The 19,008-nt window shown below is 33.3% G+C and overlaps 2 protein-coding genes across 2 annotated transcripts; both read right to left on the bottom strand.

Moving 5' to 3' along the window:
- Window positions 1–466: 466 nt before the first annotated feature.
- On the bottom strand, window positions 467–7,707 carry LOC143549814 (uncharacterized). Its single transcript, XM_077040613.1, has 8 exons — window positions 7,503–7,707; window positions 2,397–3,044; window positions 2,146–2,314; window positions 1,671–1,769; window positions 1,161–1,323; window positions 942–1,078; window positions 659–899; window positions 467–547 (listed from the first exon to the last, which is right to left on the bottom strand). The coding sequence occupies exons 1-8, from the start codon at window positions 7,705–7,707 to the stop codon at window positions 467–469; spliced, it is 1,743 nt and encodes a 580-aa protein (XP_076896728.1).
- A 7,738-nt stretch (window positions 7,708–15,445) lies between these two features.
- LOC143549813 (uncharacterized) lies at window positions 15,446–15,913 on the bottom strand. Its single transcript, XM_077040612.1, has one exon. It carries the CDS (start codon window positions 15,911–15,913, stop codon window positions 15,446–15,448), a length of 468 nt encoding a protein of 155 aa, XP_076896727.1.
- Between the last annotated feature and the right edge of the window lie 3,095 nt (window positions 15,914–19,008).

The following is a 19,008-nucleotide window of genomic DNA, read 5'->3' as shown; positions in this document are numbered from 1 at the left end:
TTCTTATGTTAATAATACAGACACTACTAGATTATGTATAAACGATTAGAACAGAAATACATACACTACTTTTTAGAACAGTAAGCACACCCACAAAACCTATTCATATTCTCGTTTTTTGTTTAAAACAAAATGTTACACAACAGCTTTATTTATGGTGGAAAATTACAAGACGAACTTTGAGGTAGCTCAAAATATAGCACAAGGTTGATTGACACCATAGCAATTTACACAATTAAGTTACTACGTCAAGTTTTATTTATCTCAAAAACGAAAGGGATAATCTCTTATATCATAAAACCTTTCGCATACCAGCAGATACATGAGTAATGTTCCACACAATAATACAAAATCTTCTGAATTTGAAAATTGATTTGTCAACTAGTCATGAAAAGTAAGTCATTAAGCAAAAATTCATAATGTTGTTTAATGCAAATGAATACATGATTTGAACAAATAGACTGATCTATGTACTAAGAAAGCTTTTCCTTTGTTTCCCCAAACTGCGTAAATATGTGGACCTGAAAAGATCTGCCATGAGGGGGAACTGTAAACCAACAAAAGAAGCAATTGGAATTAAAGCTAATATATATATTGGTACCAGCATCCATAAGTTCTTGTGACAAAAGACAAGGAACAAGGTTGCGCTATAGGATACCATCATAGCTGCTGTAGAGAGTAACAAGAAGAAAAGTCCAATAAACAGTCTCCTTGGCAAATTGTCTAGAAAATCATTCTCAGAAAAACGTGCAGTTAAAATAGACAAGAACACTAATAATGCCGTAGTGGATGTGAATAGTGAAATTGCATCAGATATAGCAAATATAATGAATGCAGTTTCTGTTTTAAACAAGGGGGTTCCCTCTTCTTGATTGCTCCCCCCTGGTCTGTAATCGCAGCTGCAAATACAATTGTGGTAATAAGTGCAGCAGTTATGCTACATGACTCGGCTGTGGTTTTCATCCACCGTTCTCCTTTCTTCACCAAGTCCGTGTGTTCCCTTGTGAAAACCATATCTGGTCTCCTTAAAATTGTTTTCTTGACTAATATATGCCGGAAAGATAAGTTTCTTCACTTCCTAGAAAATGTTTAACTTGGTTATAATTCTAGAAAATAACTTAAAAAATTCACTTATGACTAGTAGGTTGGTTACTATGTACCTCACGCCATTGAAGCTCTCGTTGCAGTTGTAATGCTGCACCTGTTCTCTGATTGAGTATATTTGAAGGTGCCAATTTTCCGGCCAAATGCAAAATATTGTTTCCAGATGAATCTACAAAGGTTCTGTAAAGATTTTTACGCTCCCCAATGTTGTATATAAGGCTGTAGGTTTTTTCAGAACGATGTAATATTGCCAATTGAATAATATCATACCCACTATCATCTATACTTTGAATTGCTTCAGGTGATCTAAATACAATCTCCTCGACAACTTTATCAGTGTTCTGGCATGCGGCCTCAAGAATCGGTCGGGTAAAATAGGGGTGATGAGTACCACAATAGTCCAACTTGTCTATTTCATCACATACCAATTATAGAACCTTTTTTCCATTATTGAATTCCTTCCTTTTTGCTTCATTCCGAAAATAAATTATTAGTTAATAAGATCTGTCGTTCAAGAACAAAAATAGAAAAGATTTCGAAGTAGTTAATTTACTCCATACTCTTACCTAGCACATTTATTAACTTCCGCCACATAATGCAAATTAGAAATAATTCGAAGCAAGCTTTCAAGAAGATGTGTGGCACTACTCCAAGTGATATTACTCCTGAACAAGCACAAAAATCGTTATTAGAAAATTGCAATTCATTTTTATCAAACACACAGTTAATTCTTCAGTTATGTATGTGTTTAACTAAAGTATGGGCTCATGGGAACCCACTAAGTTTTAATTTTCTAGTGGAGAATATATATAAAAATTTTTAGCCAACCAATAAAGAAATTTGGAGTGTACCCATATAACAAAGTGAAGATTGGTGTAGTGGTGAAACCTTTTTGTATCTCAATGGGTGTTGCACCATTCCATAATTTAGTTAAAGTTCAAGCTAAATTTACCTGTGTGTTTCTATGTTTTTGTTTTTATTATCTTCCCCTGACCGACCACACATGGTTGCGAGATATCTTATCAACAAAAAAAGTTGAACCCATAGGTAAATTCATGGTTCCGAACTTGTTTACCTGTAAAGAAAATAAACGACACAAGAACGATATATGGATTATCCCCACTCGGAAATGTTTTTGCTATAGCCATGAGCACGTTGTCACTCTTTGAAGCCAACTCAGGAAACTTTTGCAACAACTCTGATGCTAAAGCTACATGCATAAACAACAAAATGTCACTATTCAAAGCAATGCCTTGCTGTGCCATAGTATGTGTTGCAGATCGTCCACTTACTATATTCTTTTGCAGAAATGGCACTAACAAGAAAGTCAACCACAAATTTGGAATATTGCAACATGATGTCATTATCATCATTGACGGCTTTCAATAGATATCCAATGGTATCAAGATGCATATATTCGTAAGCTTTATGCAATGGTTGTTCACCTTTATCGTCTTCTATTCGCAACAACATTTTGTTCTTCTTAACCAGGAGATTAGCTGCTTGCTTGTTCCCAACAATCGCAGCAATGTCAAGAGCCGTGCTTCCATCGAAGTCTCTCTTTTTAAGTACCTGTTCATCATTTATATACGACAACAACTTTTTCACTAAAAAGTTATGGCCTCTTCCAACCGCAATGTGAAGTATCGTGCTACCATCACTATTGACTGCCTCTGTGGCTAGGCCTACGTCCTTTTTTAGTACGGATTTTACTTTTGACCAATCTCCCTTTATGGTAAATTCACGTAACTTCTTTTTGTCTTTCATCTCGATTGCTCTGCTTTGTGTATCTTCGTTTTTTGTTTTGGTTTCTGTTGAATCTCTGTCTTTTCCGAGTATTATTTCTATTGGAATTGCCTCTTGGTCAAGTGTGTTTGTTATTGTTGAAACAACTTCTATGTCTTGTTCAGTTTTTGCATGTAATTCTTTCAGAGATGTATCTATATACCATTGGAAATTTTAATTAAATGATCATGTATGAGTATATTTCAGGGAGATTTACATATAATCCCTTTTTAACTTCATTAATTAAGTATATACCAGAGCCAATAATTTAAATTGCATATATCTCCTTCTTGTTTTCCATTTTCTTTTGGCTATATTTAGGGAACTTTGAATCCTATATTTTTCCACAAATTCTAGGGATGAGGTATGAAGATTGGTATGTGAGAAAAAGAAAAAAGAAGACTTTTGGAATGGTATGAGAATGGGTTGGAATGAGTATATAGAACCAAATGGGAATGGTTCTATATACCCATTCCACAAATTCACGGATTTTACCATTCCCATTTAGTATGAATTTTACTCTGGACCACAAATTTTCCCAAATTTTGAGAGATGGGATGAGAATGGGTATACTTTTGACCACAAATTTTCCCATTCAATGGTCTAAGCCCAACCGAGAAGACTTTTGGTTGCTACACCCGTTTAGTTTTATTTTAGTTTGTTTATATTTAAAGACTTCGTATTTCGATCCTTTGTAATTATTTGGGCTGTAGGAACTTTAATTATGAGGCCCATACTTGTATTATTGTAAGCGGAATATTACGGTACAATATGGAAACTCGGAAACAACTATTAAACAGTTATTCTCAAACCGGTATAAATACAACAGTCGCGCGTTTCTTTCGTGCTTGTTCATCCCTATATATAATGATTTACAAATCATTTGTAATCATCTAGTTCATTAATGAAAATACGATTATGTTATTATTTTTTTCTTTTCTACTCAATTTCTTTCATTCTCAAATATTACTTGGAAGTATTTATTTGTTGTTAAAACAAAGAATGAAGCCGCAATTAAAATTTAAACAGAAGATGATGATCCATGGGATGTCACTATCCAACAGTGGTATTAGAAAGAAGGTCAGAGGCGATTTACAAGACAATTATAACGTCACCGGAAAAGTTTAAAATTCTACCCTAAGCCTTGAACAGCAATGGTGTGAGTGTGATTCAAAACTTGGTATTGGGAATAAGATAATCACGAGGGGCTTGGAAAATATGCGTATTGAATCATGTCCAAGAGAAAGCACATGGAGAAAACAAGCCCATAATCCTGGAACTATGAAATCCTTGGTAACTAGGAAATCAATCTAAAAGGTAAAAGGTTTTGAAAAGGTTGCGTACAAGGGTGAATCCAATTTTTAACAGAAGACAAATCAGGTTAAATGTTATAGGTTCCGCACTCGCGGTCATGTGGCAGCCAATTGCACGAGTCTCTTCTCAATTATTTTCATTTGAAAACAAAAGTCCCAAAGATTAACCAAGATTACTTGGTTAAGGGAACCAAGAACGACAATTAGGACAAAATATGAGTGGTTGATCCTTTGTTTATATTTAAAGACTTTATATTTGGATAATTTGTAATTCTTTGGGCGAATAGGAAATTTAACTAATCAGGCCCATTGTAAAAGACACAATCAATATTAAATTTCCTATTGGAAATTTAACTAATCAGGCCCATTCGTTAATGGATCATTTGTAAAAGTATGAAGCCACAATCAATATTCAAATAGAAGATGACGATTTATTGGATGCCAGTGCCCAACACGTGAGAATCATAAATAAAAGATAACGTTAAGGACCATCACTAACCCTAGTTTAGATATATTTTGTCATGAATATAAATACATATAAAACTCATATACCTTCGCAAAAAGAGCATGCCATATCCTAGTTACTTCGTAGCTTCACACTAGGAAAATCGATTTTGCCGGTTATGAGGCAGGGTTGGGTGGTTGACTGACCCAGCCCGACACCCTGATAGTCCCTAGTTTTATTTATTTTATAATTATATATATGTTTTGAAAAAAATATGAATTTTTAATATTTAAACCCAACTACTCAACTCATTTAAAGCTCAAAACATTTTTTTTCCTTGGGCCCAAAATTATTAACGATACTCTAAGACAGCTCTGTTCACAAGAATCGATCTATACGTGTGTGTGTGTGTTATATAAGCAATCAATTAAATTTCGCAAAATTTATAGAAGAGGCTCACGCTTCATGCAATTATTTAAAATCGAGAAAAGATCAGTTATGGTTTTGCTCTTTTTGTTGTTGGTGATTATTTGAGTATTGAGAAGACTATGACCAAAGAAGTGATATAGTTGCTTGCAAAAAAAGTGATTGGTAATATCGTTGTAACTTTTTACCAAAATATGCAAAATTTTCTTTGTTTATTTTTTACTTTTACATTTAAAATATAAAATTGTTGAAATATTTAAATATATTGTTATGACCTACTTATTTTATGAATTTTACATATTTTCCCTCCTTAATCCTTTCATTACATATTTCCTCAAGTCTTAAGATTCTAATTACATAATTCCTCTTTCAGTATTAAATTATCCATTTACCCTTCTAAATTTACAATACCTTCATTCTAAAGAACCCAAACGCCGGCCTTATATTCCCAAGCCTTTTTTTTTTCTTCCAACTTTTTTAAGGATCAATGATGCATGTGAATTCTCTAAGTTAGGCGTATGAGTGATTTGTGTCATTGTGTGGACTACTCACAACTACCAAGCGTATGGCATTTTATCTGAACATACAATTATACGTATTAGTATATCTAAGACAATATAACTATAAACAACATAATAAAGCCTAATACAAAGACTAAACGACAAGCCCGCTCAACTCTCAGCACTTGCACATAAAAAATCATATCATATCATACTCTACTAATAAATGAAAATAATGGTGATAATGTGTAAAGCTCATATTCATTCTTAACTCATTTTTCCCTCCTAAAATCCTAAACTCTTCTCTCATTCATTCTAACTATATTTATGAATCAAATAAAATGATAAATAAATCATACTAATAAATTTCCAAATTAAACAATTACTCAAATAATAATTGAAAAACAAAACTTCAATTAAAATATTTTGCGTACAAGATTTTATTGAAAGTTCCCATTAATGTGATTTTTAAATTTTGAATCTTTAATTTAATTTTAGAAACGTAATAATCAATTTAAACAAACTTTTATTATATATATTATTGATATTAACAAAATAAAATAAATGGTCTTAAACGTGGAATATTGGATGATGATGAAAATACTTGTGAGAAAACAATAATAATTATTGTATATAAAAAGATTTCCTCAAATTTGTAAATTTGAGATTTTAGACTTATTACTATTAGTATTATATATTTCATTTCTTTTTTACTTTTAACTTTGTTTTTATAATAACTGACATTATTTATTTTATCATTTGAGAAATCCCGTGTAATACACGGGTTCAAAAGCTAGTGTACTAATGTTTTTGTTTTTAGGACGAGGATAGGTGTAAATAATTCATTAAAGGTAACATAGTCACCTAGTTTTAATGAAATGAATAAATATGTAATATATATGGCTTAGAAAGAGAAAATACGCACTTGATTTTTAAGGGTGTAAATATGTGATAAAAACCCTAGAAAGTGATATATATAAATGCCCCTTTATTTTATTATATTTAGATAGAAGTTTTATTTTAAATTAACTTATTTATAATGTAGAATGTATTTAGTCGTGTTTCAATAGATGCTCTAAATATATTGTTTAACATATATTTTTCATTATAGATTATAACAAATTTCTAACATTATTTGGATAACGGAGAAAACAAAATACTTTTAAAATAGAGTTCAACTTACAATAAAATATATATTGAAATGTATAAGAAAAATAAACAGACAAAATAGTATGTTTAAAGTAATATCCCGCATAAAATAATACGTTTAAAGTTATATTCAAATTACATATTACAAGTTATTGGTTAAAACTAAAAGGATACGTTAAGGAAAAGTCTAATAATAAAATAGAGAAAATTATTATTTGCGTCTCGCGCAGCCACAATGAGTCCCTGAAATTTTTTTGAACTGGTTGAGTCCCCATGGTTTCAGAAACGAACCATTCGAGTCCCTGCCGTTACTTAACTTTCATTTTTACTGAAATCACAGGGACTCAAATTGTTCGTTTCTGAAACCATGGGGACTCAACAAGTTTAAAAAAATTTTTGGGGACTCATTGTGTCTCCGCCTTAAAACCACAGGGACGCAAATAGTAGTTTTCTCAATAAAATATCTTTGTCTTGTTTAATTATTTAATTGCGATTTTTTTGAATTAACAGGCAACTTTAACATTTTTTCTACACTTCTAAAATCACTGATAAAAAAACACATCAAATTTGTTGTTAGCTTTAGGCCTCTAAAGTGTTGAGCCGCATCTATTCATACCCATCCCGAAAACACAGCTAATACCCCGTTTAAGAATCAACTTAAAAAAACATAACTACCAAGAAGTCTAAAAAGTATTGAAGTTAATAAACCCACAACGGAAAACAGGATGTGATGTAGACAACAAATCTGCTTATCATTTACTTATTAAAAGACATACATACCTTCTTGTAAACACATAGTAGGATCGCACATAGATTTTAGTTTTTCCCAAACAGCTTTCGCGGAACCAAGATTGTGCACATCTACAAGTAGATCTTCACTAACGGAACCCAAAATCCAACCTCTAGCAAGACTGTCATACTTTCTCACTATCTCTGTACTAGAATATCTTGGGCCAACAAACGTGGCATCCACGATGCCACCCATATTTACTTTCAAACAGAAAGCATTTGTGATTTCCAAACAAGGTAGTCATTGTTGCCTGAAAGTTTGAGCGAAAGAAAGTTGGATACATTAGTATTTGATGCATATAAGTACTCAAAGTCCTGTATTACTGCTGAACTACTCATTTTGGTGTTTGACGAGCTCAGGTTTGAATGGAAAAATATGTTTATAGATATTTGGCTCTTTGAGGTATATGAGAGGGAGGGGCATGTGTGAGATGTGCATTGAATCCATGAACTCTTTTTATTTGAGAGAGAGGGAGAGAAGGGGTGCTTTCTATTAGTGAGTGTAGACAATTGTCAAAAACTGATTTGAAGGAGGCTTGAAATTGTGAACCCTTCTTTTCCATGAAGCCCACAAAAAAGTATAGTACTCATATGCCAATGATTGTGCCTTAACAATTAAGGTTTTTCTTGAAGGAATATGAATATAATAAACAAAAGTATAGTAATCATATGCCAAAGATTGTAATGTTAAACACATTACAACTATATGAACCGTGAACATGTCCAGTCATAGGTTTCAGCAAGTTCAAAACTTTCTTAGAAAACACAAAATCAAAGAATAATAACTCACGGGAATTCTTGGACAAAGAGAATATATACCTTCAATGAATGATTTGATTTCCTTTATATCGTCATGAACACACAATGATTTTGCAAGAACGCAAATAAAGAAAGAAAATGTTTTATAAACACAAAATAATGTCACCAAATGGTACCAAATAGCTTGCTCATAAGCCAACAAAAATCAAAATGCACGCAACGAATCAAAATAAAAATCTAATTTTGACAAAATGGAATGCTCAGATTTATTTTACTATAGGGGCAAGTGGATGAGACCGCCATGGCTGCAATGGAGGTTGCAATTGAAGGGTCTCATACTCCCACTCCTCTGATTGTGCCACGCCAAGCTGCAGAGAATCTAGAATCATTGCCCGAATTGAATTGGATCACGTTCAATCATCACAGCCTTGAGTTGAGTGGTATGTAAATGCATCAATGGATCCAGGAATAACTGTTGCTTCCATAGATAAATCGGTCACTCCAGCAAATTGAACGGTTCAAATGTGAGAGAGAGAATCATTTCACATAACCATCTGGATTGGTTGCCCAGCCAAGATGCGAATTATTTCAAGCTTTGAACCGATCCACTCGAACAGTGTAGTCGTATAAAATGATAACACGAAAAGAAAATAGAAATGAAGAAAAGAGAGGAATTTTATCGCTCTAGGATAAAAATTTCAAATACAATGAAACAAACAAACTATATATATATATATATATATATATATATAAATGAACATATGCGACACATATGTTGAGAACACAACATATGTGCTCACACCCCCTTCAAGTTAGAGGTTGAGAAAACCCCAACTTGCGCAGAAGCTCGTGATAATGAGGCCCTTGTAAGCTCTTTGTAAAAAAGATCAGCAAGCTGATCATTTTGTTTTCGTATGTATTTAAGTCATAGGCCTTCTTGTAACTTCTCGTGAACAAAATGACAATCGATTTCAATATGCTTAATTTGCTCATGGAAGGCAGGATTCTTGGCAATATAAATTATAACTTGGCTGTCAGATTTGAGGGTGGCAGGAGTAATATTAGGGACATTGAACTCAGTATGAAGTCTAGTCAACCATGCAAGTTCGGGTGTAACACGGCGTAGCGATCGGTATTCAGCTTTAGCAGAACTTAAAAAATAGTGGGTTATTTCTTAGATTTCCAAGAATTCGGAGAACCACCAAGAATAATATAAAACCCGCTGACTGATGGAGTATTAGGACAAGCCGCCCAATCCGAATCACAAAAAGCTTGTAAGTCAAAAGAAGGATTGTTGTCGAAAACTAATCCTTGAGATAAAGTGCCTTTGACATATGAAAGAGTGTGAAGAGCAGCATTCTAATGAGGTAGCCTTGGATCTTGCATGAATTGACTTAAAAACTGAACAGCAAAAGCAATATTAGGTCTTGTGTGAGTAAGGTAATTGAGTTTGCCAAGAATTTTCTTGTATTGTAAAGGTTCATCAATAGCAAGACCCTCATGAACCTTGAGCTGTAAATGATGAGGAATGTACTTAGCAAACTTGCGTTGGCACATGATAACACCGTTTGTTGTATAAAGAACCTCCATTCCTAAAAAATAAGTGAGGCGCCCTAGATCTTTAATCTTGAAAGAAGAATCCAAAAGTTTTAATATTATTGATCTCTTCTAAATTGTTACTAGTAACTAGACTGCCGTCAACATATACAGCGACATAAACCACTAATGATCCCATAGATTTGGAAAACAAAGAGTGATCATTCTGATAACTCATATGCCCTTTTGACTTCAAAGCGGATGACAATTTTTCATACCATTGTCGAGAAGCTTGTTTTAAACCATAAAAAGATTTTTAAAGTTTAAGCACTTGATGATTATACCAGGTAGTGGTAGCATATAGATATCCTCATCTAAATCTCCATAAAGAAAAGCATTGTTATCATCAATTTGAAAAAGAGGTCAGCTTCGTTTTGTTGCAAAAACAACAAGACTTCGAATGGTGGTTATTTTAATAATAGGAGAAAATTTTCAGTATAATCGATTCCATCTCTCTGAGTATCTCCTCTTACCACCAAACATGCTTCACAATGCTTAACTGTCCCATTTGTTCTTTGTTTAACTTTTAACACCCATTTGCTTTTAATATCCTTCTTTCTAGGAGGAAGATCAACAGTAGCCCAAGTATTAGTATTTTCAAGAGCCAAAAACTCAGCTTCCATGGCATCTTGCCATTCAGGATATTTGCAGCTTCTTTATACGAAGTAGGCTCTTGCAGCTTCTTTATACGAAGTAGGCTCTTGCAGCTTCTTTATACGAAGTAGGCTCATGCAAATCAGATATTGATTTGGAGCATAATTTAGTGACAATAAGGAAATAATGATGAGAAGAATCAGAGTGATTACAAACATAATCATTCAAATAAGAAGGTGGAAACAGAAGTTCTAGAAGACCTTCTAACAGGTGGATGATTAGGAGTAGAATCACAAGGATTAGGAATAGCAGGAACAAAATTAGTAGTCAGAGTAGAAGCGGAAGATGGATAAGGATCATCAAAAAATTGATTGAGGATGTCAATGGATGGAAAAACGAAGCTTTCTTTAGATTTGGTGATCGAAGGGAATAAAGCTTCAAAGAAAACAAAATCTCTTGAATGATAACCTTGTTTGTGTCAAGATTATATAATCTGTAAGCCTTTTTACCAAGAGGATATCCTAGGAAAAAACAAGGTATAGCCCTTGGTTTGAATTTGTCTCTTCCATGAGTCAAAGTGGAAGTGTACGCAAGACAACCAAAAAATTTCATGTGAGCATAAGAAGGAATTTTTCCTATTAAAAACCTCATATGGGGTTTTATTGTTTAGGATTTCATTGGGAAACCGATTGATCAAATGTGTTGCACACTAGTAGAAAATATACCTTTAATGACACGCGAATAATGACACACAGTCATTTTATGACATGTAAAAACCACATGTCATTAAAAATTTTCATCTTTTATCAAAATTTGAAGAAACGATGACACGTATTTATGCGTGTCACCGTTTATGTCACTAAAAGCTAAAAAAAGATATACACGGGCTACATTTTGATTGTGTGTCATGTTTAGATGTCACTTTATCATTTCTAGGGCTGGTGCAAAACACTCATCGTTCATCCCAATTTCTACAAAACACTATCAGTTCATCACCTCTCATCCCAAACGTTCCCTCTCGTCATCGTTCATTACCTTTAATCGTTGATTAACAAATTGATTCAAACACTCATCGCACCTCTCAGCATCATCGCCTCTCATCGTTGATTTTAGATTACGGCAGATCTGATTATGGATCTGATGGTTGATTTACGGTATAATTACTCACCGAAACTGATTAATCTATCAATTTTAGTCTTCAATTTTGCATAAATCGCCTCTCATCGTCAATTTCAGATTATGGCGGATCTGATTATGGATCTGATTGCTGATTTACGGTATAATTACTCACCGGAACTGATTAATCTATTAATTTTAGTCTTCAATTTTGCGTAAATTGTTAGGTTTAATCTGTTGACATGATTGTTAAGTTTAATTGATGATTGTTGATTTCAGAAACTGATTACGCACTATTTACGGTATGATTACTCATCGAAACTGATTAACCTATCAATTTTAGGCTTCAATTTTGCATAAATTGTTAGGTTTAATCTGTTGACATGATTGTTAGTTCAGTTTGTTGACATGATTGTTAGGTGTTTAATCTGTTGACATGATTGTTGATTGTTAGGTTTAATCTGATGACATGCTAGGTTTAATGTTTCTAATTTGTTTGTTTAGTTTGATTGTTGATATCCGACATTATCAAGGGAATACTGTCGGTATAATCTATAGTGATGCTTGATTATGGATGTATAGGGAATTAGTTGGCCAAACCGACTTTATTACTTTTGTGTTAGGGATTTCAAAGATTAATGTATAGTAATATGCCATTTAGGAGAGACATGAATAGATGAATTCTAATCGTATCATGGTGTGTGTATACAGTTTTAGTTTGATTGTTTTCGGGTCTCTTTGGGTTCTTGGGTGTTTTGTAATGTTACAAATCTCTTAACAATTCTTAGTTTATTTCCTTAATTGTTTTTATCCACTATAACTAACTATTTGCTTTTAGTATATATATTTAGGTTCTGGCACAACATAGTACAGTTGCAATTTGCAGCTGAAAAGAAGTGCAAACCTGCATTTTTATGTTTTGGCCCAGCAGCGTTTATTTATTTATTTTTCACGTAAGGACACTCTACATCTGCATTTTGGTGTATCTGTTGAAGCATATGACATATTACTTAATGTTAGTCAGTTGTCTTGTTTACACATTTTCTTGAAATCTAACATTTATGTGTCATCTATTAGAAAATTAGATCTTCTTGATGAGGATAATGTGAGTAGATGTTATGCTGGGCACTCAATAAAGACTTCCTTTCCAAGCCTTGTTAAATGCATGACAAGGTACTTTTATATTTCTCTTAATATCATCACATCTTTAAACAAACTGTTTTTTATTATAGTTCACTGCAAAACAAGTTTTTTGCTGCTTAGGAATACCTGTTTGTTCATTACTAATACGATTCATAGTCAAGGTGGAAACAGACACATGGCATGGTGTTTTATAACCAAATAGAATTTCAAGTCCAACAAATCAGATATGAAATCTTTTGACTGATATGTAAATTTACTTTAAATTTGCAATTGCTTGTAAGAGAGGAAGCTTTTGCTCAGTTTAAATGTGAACTTGCAGTCACTGAACTTGAGATCCAGGTTTGCTTTACTATTGTCACTTAAATTATGCGTTTTCTTTTCATGTTAAAATTTATTTTTAAAATATTGCAAAAGAAATTGCTAGTTATGGCATTCTGGCTGGTTCAAGAAAAAATAAATGGGAAACACATCTAGTCTCTTCTTTTACAGGTAATTATTATGACCTTTTAACACTCAAAAGTGGATAAACTGTTAATTGTTATATTTCTATTTTCTTTTGGCTGAATGCTGGCATATTCTATATCATGTTGCAGATAAATTTCTGTTACCATGGATGTAATAGAAATAGCTGATTTTGGATTTGCATGAGAAATCATTTCACAACCACCTTACACCGAGTATGCTTCAACACACTGGTGAGTTATCAATCATCCTTATCTACAAATCTTACATGAAAACAACTTGTTGCCAGAATTATCTTCGTGCTAGTTACTTAGTGAAATATATTTTGTTACCAGAATTAACTTCCTGCTAGTTACTTAGTGAAAACCACTTGTTACAGGTTGGGGAAAGGGAAGACGGACTCACGAATGTTGATATCGATGGAATTTGTGAAGAATGCTCGACTTTTGTGGCAAACTTCATTCTTCGGCGAAATTTTGTAATTTGTATTGACATTAATGTTATTGTTACTTTTGAAATGTTTATAATTTATATTTTATGAAATATTGAATGAAATGGATGGAGATGTTCAATGTATGTATTTTAGTTTATATTTTGAGATTTTAAATGTCATTTAATGTGAAAATTAGTAATTCTATAAAAAATATATTTTTTAAAACACTTAAAAAATGACACTCAAATGCGTGTCAAAAATGCATGTAAAAAGCTCGCGTCATAAATATGTGTCATGAATGCGTATAAAAAAGATAACACGCAAATGCATGTCATCTTCCTTTATGACATGGCCTTCCTTGACACGCTTTTGCGTGTCATCTACCCCCTTTAATAACGCACATTGCGCGTCACTAAAGGTATATTTTCTAGTAGTGGAAGTTAAAACATAGTCACCCCAAAACTACACAGGAAGTTTAGATTGAAACATGAGAGCTCTGGAGGTTTCAAGCAAGTGTTTATGCTTTCGTTCAACAATACCATTTTGTTGAGGGACATCTACGTAAGTAGTCTAATGAATAATGCCTTTACTCAATAAGTAAGCACGTTGAACTAACCCGGTCTCTAGTTCAAAACATTATCAGACCTAATGCATTTCACAATGGTGCCAAATTGATTGATAACCATTTCAATAAAAGATTAAAGGATGGGAAATCCATTTCTTTTAGTGGAAAGAAAATGTGTCCAAGTGGTTCTGCTATAATCATCCACAATGGTTAAAAAATATCTAAAGCCATTATAAGTAGCTGTATAATAAGGCCCCAAACATCAATATAAATTAGCTCAAAACTTTTGCTAGCTGATGTAGTGCTAATTGGAAATGACAATTTATGTTGTCTTACCTTAGGACAAATGTCACAATGCTCGATAGATTTGAAAGAAACACTATAAATGAAGGGTAATTGTTTTAGTTTGTATATTGGCCAATGTCCTAGACGATTATGCCAGGCTTCACTATTTACAGAATTACAAATATTATTGGAAACAAACGAAGGATCACCAAAGTGCTTAGTTTCCTCAAGAAGATAAAGACCATTTAGCATTTCACCAACAACCAGAGAGCTGTTCTGAAAAGGGGCCTGTAAAACACAATTGTGTTTAGAGAAAAGAACAATACCATCAGTATCAGAACATAACCTTGATACAGAAAGAAGATTATATCTAAAATATAGTACTAAAAGAACTTTTGACAAAGAAATTTTATCAGCTAAAGGAACAATCCCATACTGATGACAGTAACGTTTGTGCCATTAGGAAGAGTGATGAAAATCGAAGTTTTGAGAAAAGACACTTGAAAACAAATTTTAATCATGACACATATAACCATTAGCACTAGGGTCAATGATCCAGTTGGAAGAAATTTTAGAAGATTTGCAAGACATTATACCTTGGAAAGAATCATGATTGATGGTTGTAGCATTATTAGAAGCATAAGCATTAGAAGATCTAGTTTGAATTTTGTTCGGCTGCAATAAAGCCATCAAGTCATGATATTGTTGTTGATTGATTCCTTGCTGATCAGATTGAGGTTGATCACTTTTTCCTTGTTCCTCAGCAAGATTAGCAAATTTCTTCCCTTTAGCAAACTTGTAGTCTTTTGGAAAACCAGTCAACTTATAGCACTTGTTCACTGAATGCCCGTTCCTTTTACAGTGAGTGCACACCAAAGTTCTTCTTTTTTCTCCTGTTCCACCACTGACAGGTTCTCCACTCCTTGCATGCATAGATGCAGAGGATGCAGTGAAATTAGTGGTGGTGGTGTGGATTTCTTTCTACTTTTCAACTTGCATTAGGATTCCATAAGCACGATCAATGGGAGGAAGGGGCTGCATCATCAAAATATTGCTTCTGATCATATCATAACTTGGATTCAGTCCAACAAGGAACTGAATTAGCCTTTGATCCTCTTCTCTTTTAACAAAGGCATGAGCAACTCCACAAGTGTAAGCAGGAATGGTATTAATAGCATTCAATTCATCCCAGTTCGACTTTATCTTAGAAAAATAAGTAGAAATGTCATGACTTCCTTGGGTGATTTGGCAAAGGTTCTTTTGTAATTGATAAACTCTAGCACCGTTTGGCTGGCCGTATCGAGAGTTAAGCTCATTCCAAAGGATTTGAGCTGTTTCGGCATACAAAACACTATCACGAATATCGTGATTAAGAGTGTTGAGAATCCAAGATATCATTATATCATTACATCGTTGCCAATAAGCAAAATGTAGTTGATTAGCTGGCATGATGATAGTGTTATTGATGAAGCTCAATTTGTTTTTATAGCTGAAAGAGCAATAGTCATTTCTCATTTCCAGACTCCAAAATCGTTTTCGTCAAAGAATTTTGGAGCAAGAATCATGCTAGGTTGATCAAACGGATAAAGGTAAAGAAGATTTGAAGACTCAATCATTATGCTTTGAACAAAAGAACTGTTCGGGGCATCCATTTAGGAAAACACAGGAAAACGAACTTAAACGTTTGAAGAAAAAGACTTATGCGATGGAGATGGACCAAGAAGACTTATGCGCCGCATAAGATATGTGGCGTATAAATAAGAAAAGAACTTATGCGCTGTATAAGTGCAATGAGAGAGAAAAATTAGATATTTGGATGGAGTTTTGATGGATAAAACTCTGAAAAGGATGAAAGAGAGATGAAAAAGAAGATTTTAATGGAAGAAACAAGATGAAACTAGCTGAAACAGAGGAACAAGATGAAAAATATGATTAAAAGATCAAGAAGCAAGAGAAAACGGTTGATGAAGAGAGAATAACCGGAGATAAGATTGAAAAACCCGGTTAAAGCAGGTCTTAATATCCATGCTCTGATACCATGTAATCATATAAAACGATAACTCGAAAAGAAAATAAAAATGAAGAAGAGAGAAATTTTATTGCTCCAGGATAAAAAAAATTACAATACAATGAAACAAAAAAACTATATATATACATGAACATACGCGGCACTTTTGTTATGCGGCGTATAACATATGAGGCGCATATGTTGGGAACACAACGTATGCGCTCAAAAACATATGCAAGCTCAACAGAATCAGATCTATAAGCGGAGAAGACTTTTTGTGATGCATAACAAAGGATGTTCGGTTCGTTTAAAGCCCTAGTGGGATATTGATTAGACGAGGCTCAAATCTTAAACAATTGAAGAAAGAAGGATGACTGGAGCATGGCTGCAAATGTATCTATTGATTTCCCATCCAAGATGCGCCCATTATATCTAACATTGCTCCAATCCACTCGTACTTATTGATTCGTTCATCATCACAGCCTGTTAAAGTTCTTAAGCAAATCCCAAACTATTCGTGTATAGAAACCCGTCATCATCACAACTTCTTAAGTTAAAACCTAAGGAGTTTACATAATTAATCAAAGGGTTTGTGGCTAGCGGCATTATGATTGAGGATAAATATATAGATTCACAAAGGGGTTGTTGAACTTAACTGAATAGATTATCGGCTACGAAGAGCAATTTTGACTGAATAAAGTCATCGTTAAACTTCAATTCAAACAAAGGAGGACAACCGGCCCTAAAAACCATCTCCTCTGATATGATCTTGTATCGTCCGAGCGGAATTGGTTTGAATTACAAACCTTATATGATGCCCTCATATCATATTCACGTGCAGGGTGTATTTCTCATTAACCATTTGAGCTTGAAACTTTCAAATGTTTAGTTCAAAGTAGTAAGCTATAAGCATCTGGTCTTTCGTGCTAACTTAAGCACTCAATATTTAAGAGTTATGAAACTCTACAACTCGATTGCAATGTAAAAACTATATTATACTCTTCAATTAATACATGAATTACAATATCTAGAGATATTTAAATATGTTACAAAGAGTGAGAATTCCTACAATTTAAACTAAAATGTGTCGGTTCGGCCCCTGATTAACTCGAACGATGCATGTATGCATGCGTATAATATGCAAAGAGTGAAGCACAAAAAAGCTAGCTGTTACGATAATCAAAAGAGGGTTACATAACAAATGAAATAGTACATCTATTATACTATATATTAATTTGCAAGTTCTGTATAGCTTCTAAGTTGTACCTATGGTTGCTTTGGTTGTACAACTGCTTCTTCATTTGTACCTTAAGCTTCATATTTTATTACTTTTGTCTCATCGAGTGATGAAAGGATCTGATACTACGTGTCTTCCCCCACCCACCACATGTATTCTCAGAAGAAGTTGAAAACACAGTGGGATAGAAACTTTGAGATATGCTTAGGATGATGTGTTTCAGTACAACACGAAGAAGTGAACAAGTAGATAGAAACTTTAATATATGCTCAGGAGTTGGCTATGCAATTCCAACGTGCCATTAGTGTTTGCCATGCTTTTGGAATTTATAGTTGTGCCGACTGAAAGACAAAGAGATTCAAGATGTGAAGAAGACAAAGCTCGAGAAGAAGGGGAGTTTGTTGATACATTATAAGTCTTCTCCTTCTTTGTTAATCATATTTTGTAATAGATCTAATGTATAGGGGTTGTTTTTGTAATCATATAAAGTACATTCGCTATGTTTGTATAGCGAATGTAAACAGTTTTGGTCCTCATTCATTAGGGGATGTCAGCGAATGAGAAGTCTAACGTATAAGGCCATCTCTAAGGGATGTCTAGTGAATGTGGCTCATTCGCTATGCCTGTATAGCGAATGAGCCCATCTCCTATATACCCCGAGTAATTATTTCTTAATTAAGAGTTTTGAATTTTTTGATTTCCCTCTTGTTACTCTGCCAAATTTTACTCTCAACACTTACACACGATTTACCTAATTACATACAATCGATCATATCAATATATTAGATCCGGTATTAAGGAATCATGATGATCATTATCATGTATTCTCACATTAATTATGAATTATGGCCATTAACATAATTTTGAAACAAAATCAAACTGAATATGCATTAACTAAATTTATGAAAGTTTTGTAATTTGATTTTTATAAATATTAAACTCAAATCATTGTGTAATTTCTTAAATTTTCAAATCCTAGAATATATTATTTTCAGATTATTATTATTATTATTGTTATTATTATTATTATTATTATTATTGATGACATTGACAAAATCGATCGATGATTGTTTATTTGCCTCAATTCTCACGTATCGATTAGTAATATTTCTTATTATTTTCAACTTATTTAATTATTATTTTCTTTAAAACCTGACTAAATTTTATTGTGATTTGAATATTGTTTTTAGAAAAGCATTCAAAATAAGTTATGTTGGGTCTTAAGGATTGATAAAGAAATATTAGAATCTTCTCAACCTCCCCAGAAAATGCTAAGTATGCAATTCGAGCAAGCTCAAG

This window comes from Bidens hawaiensis, unplaced genomic scaffold (genome assembly GCF_021521415.1).
Source record: "Bidens hawaiensis isolate Kalapana, Puna unplaced genomic scaffold, B.hawaiensis_p1.1 tig00015811_1, whole genome shotgun sequence".
NCBI lineage: Eukaryota > Viridiplantae > Streptophyta > Magnoliopsida > Asterales > Asteraceae > Bidens > Bidens hawaiensis.
Note: the sequence above shows the minus strand (reverse complement) of the source record. Positions and strands in the feature narration are given on the sequence as shown.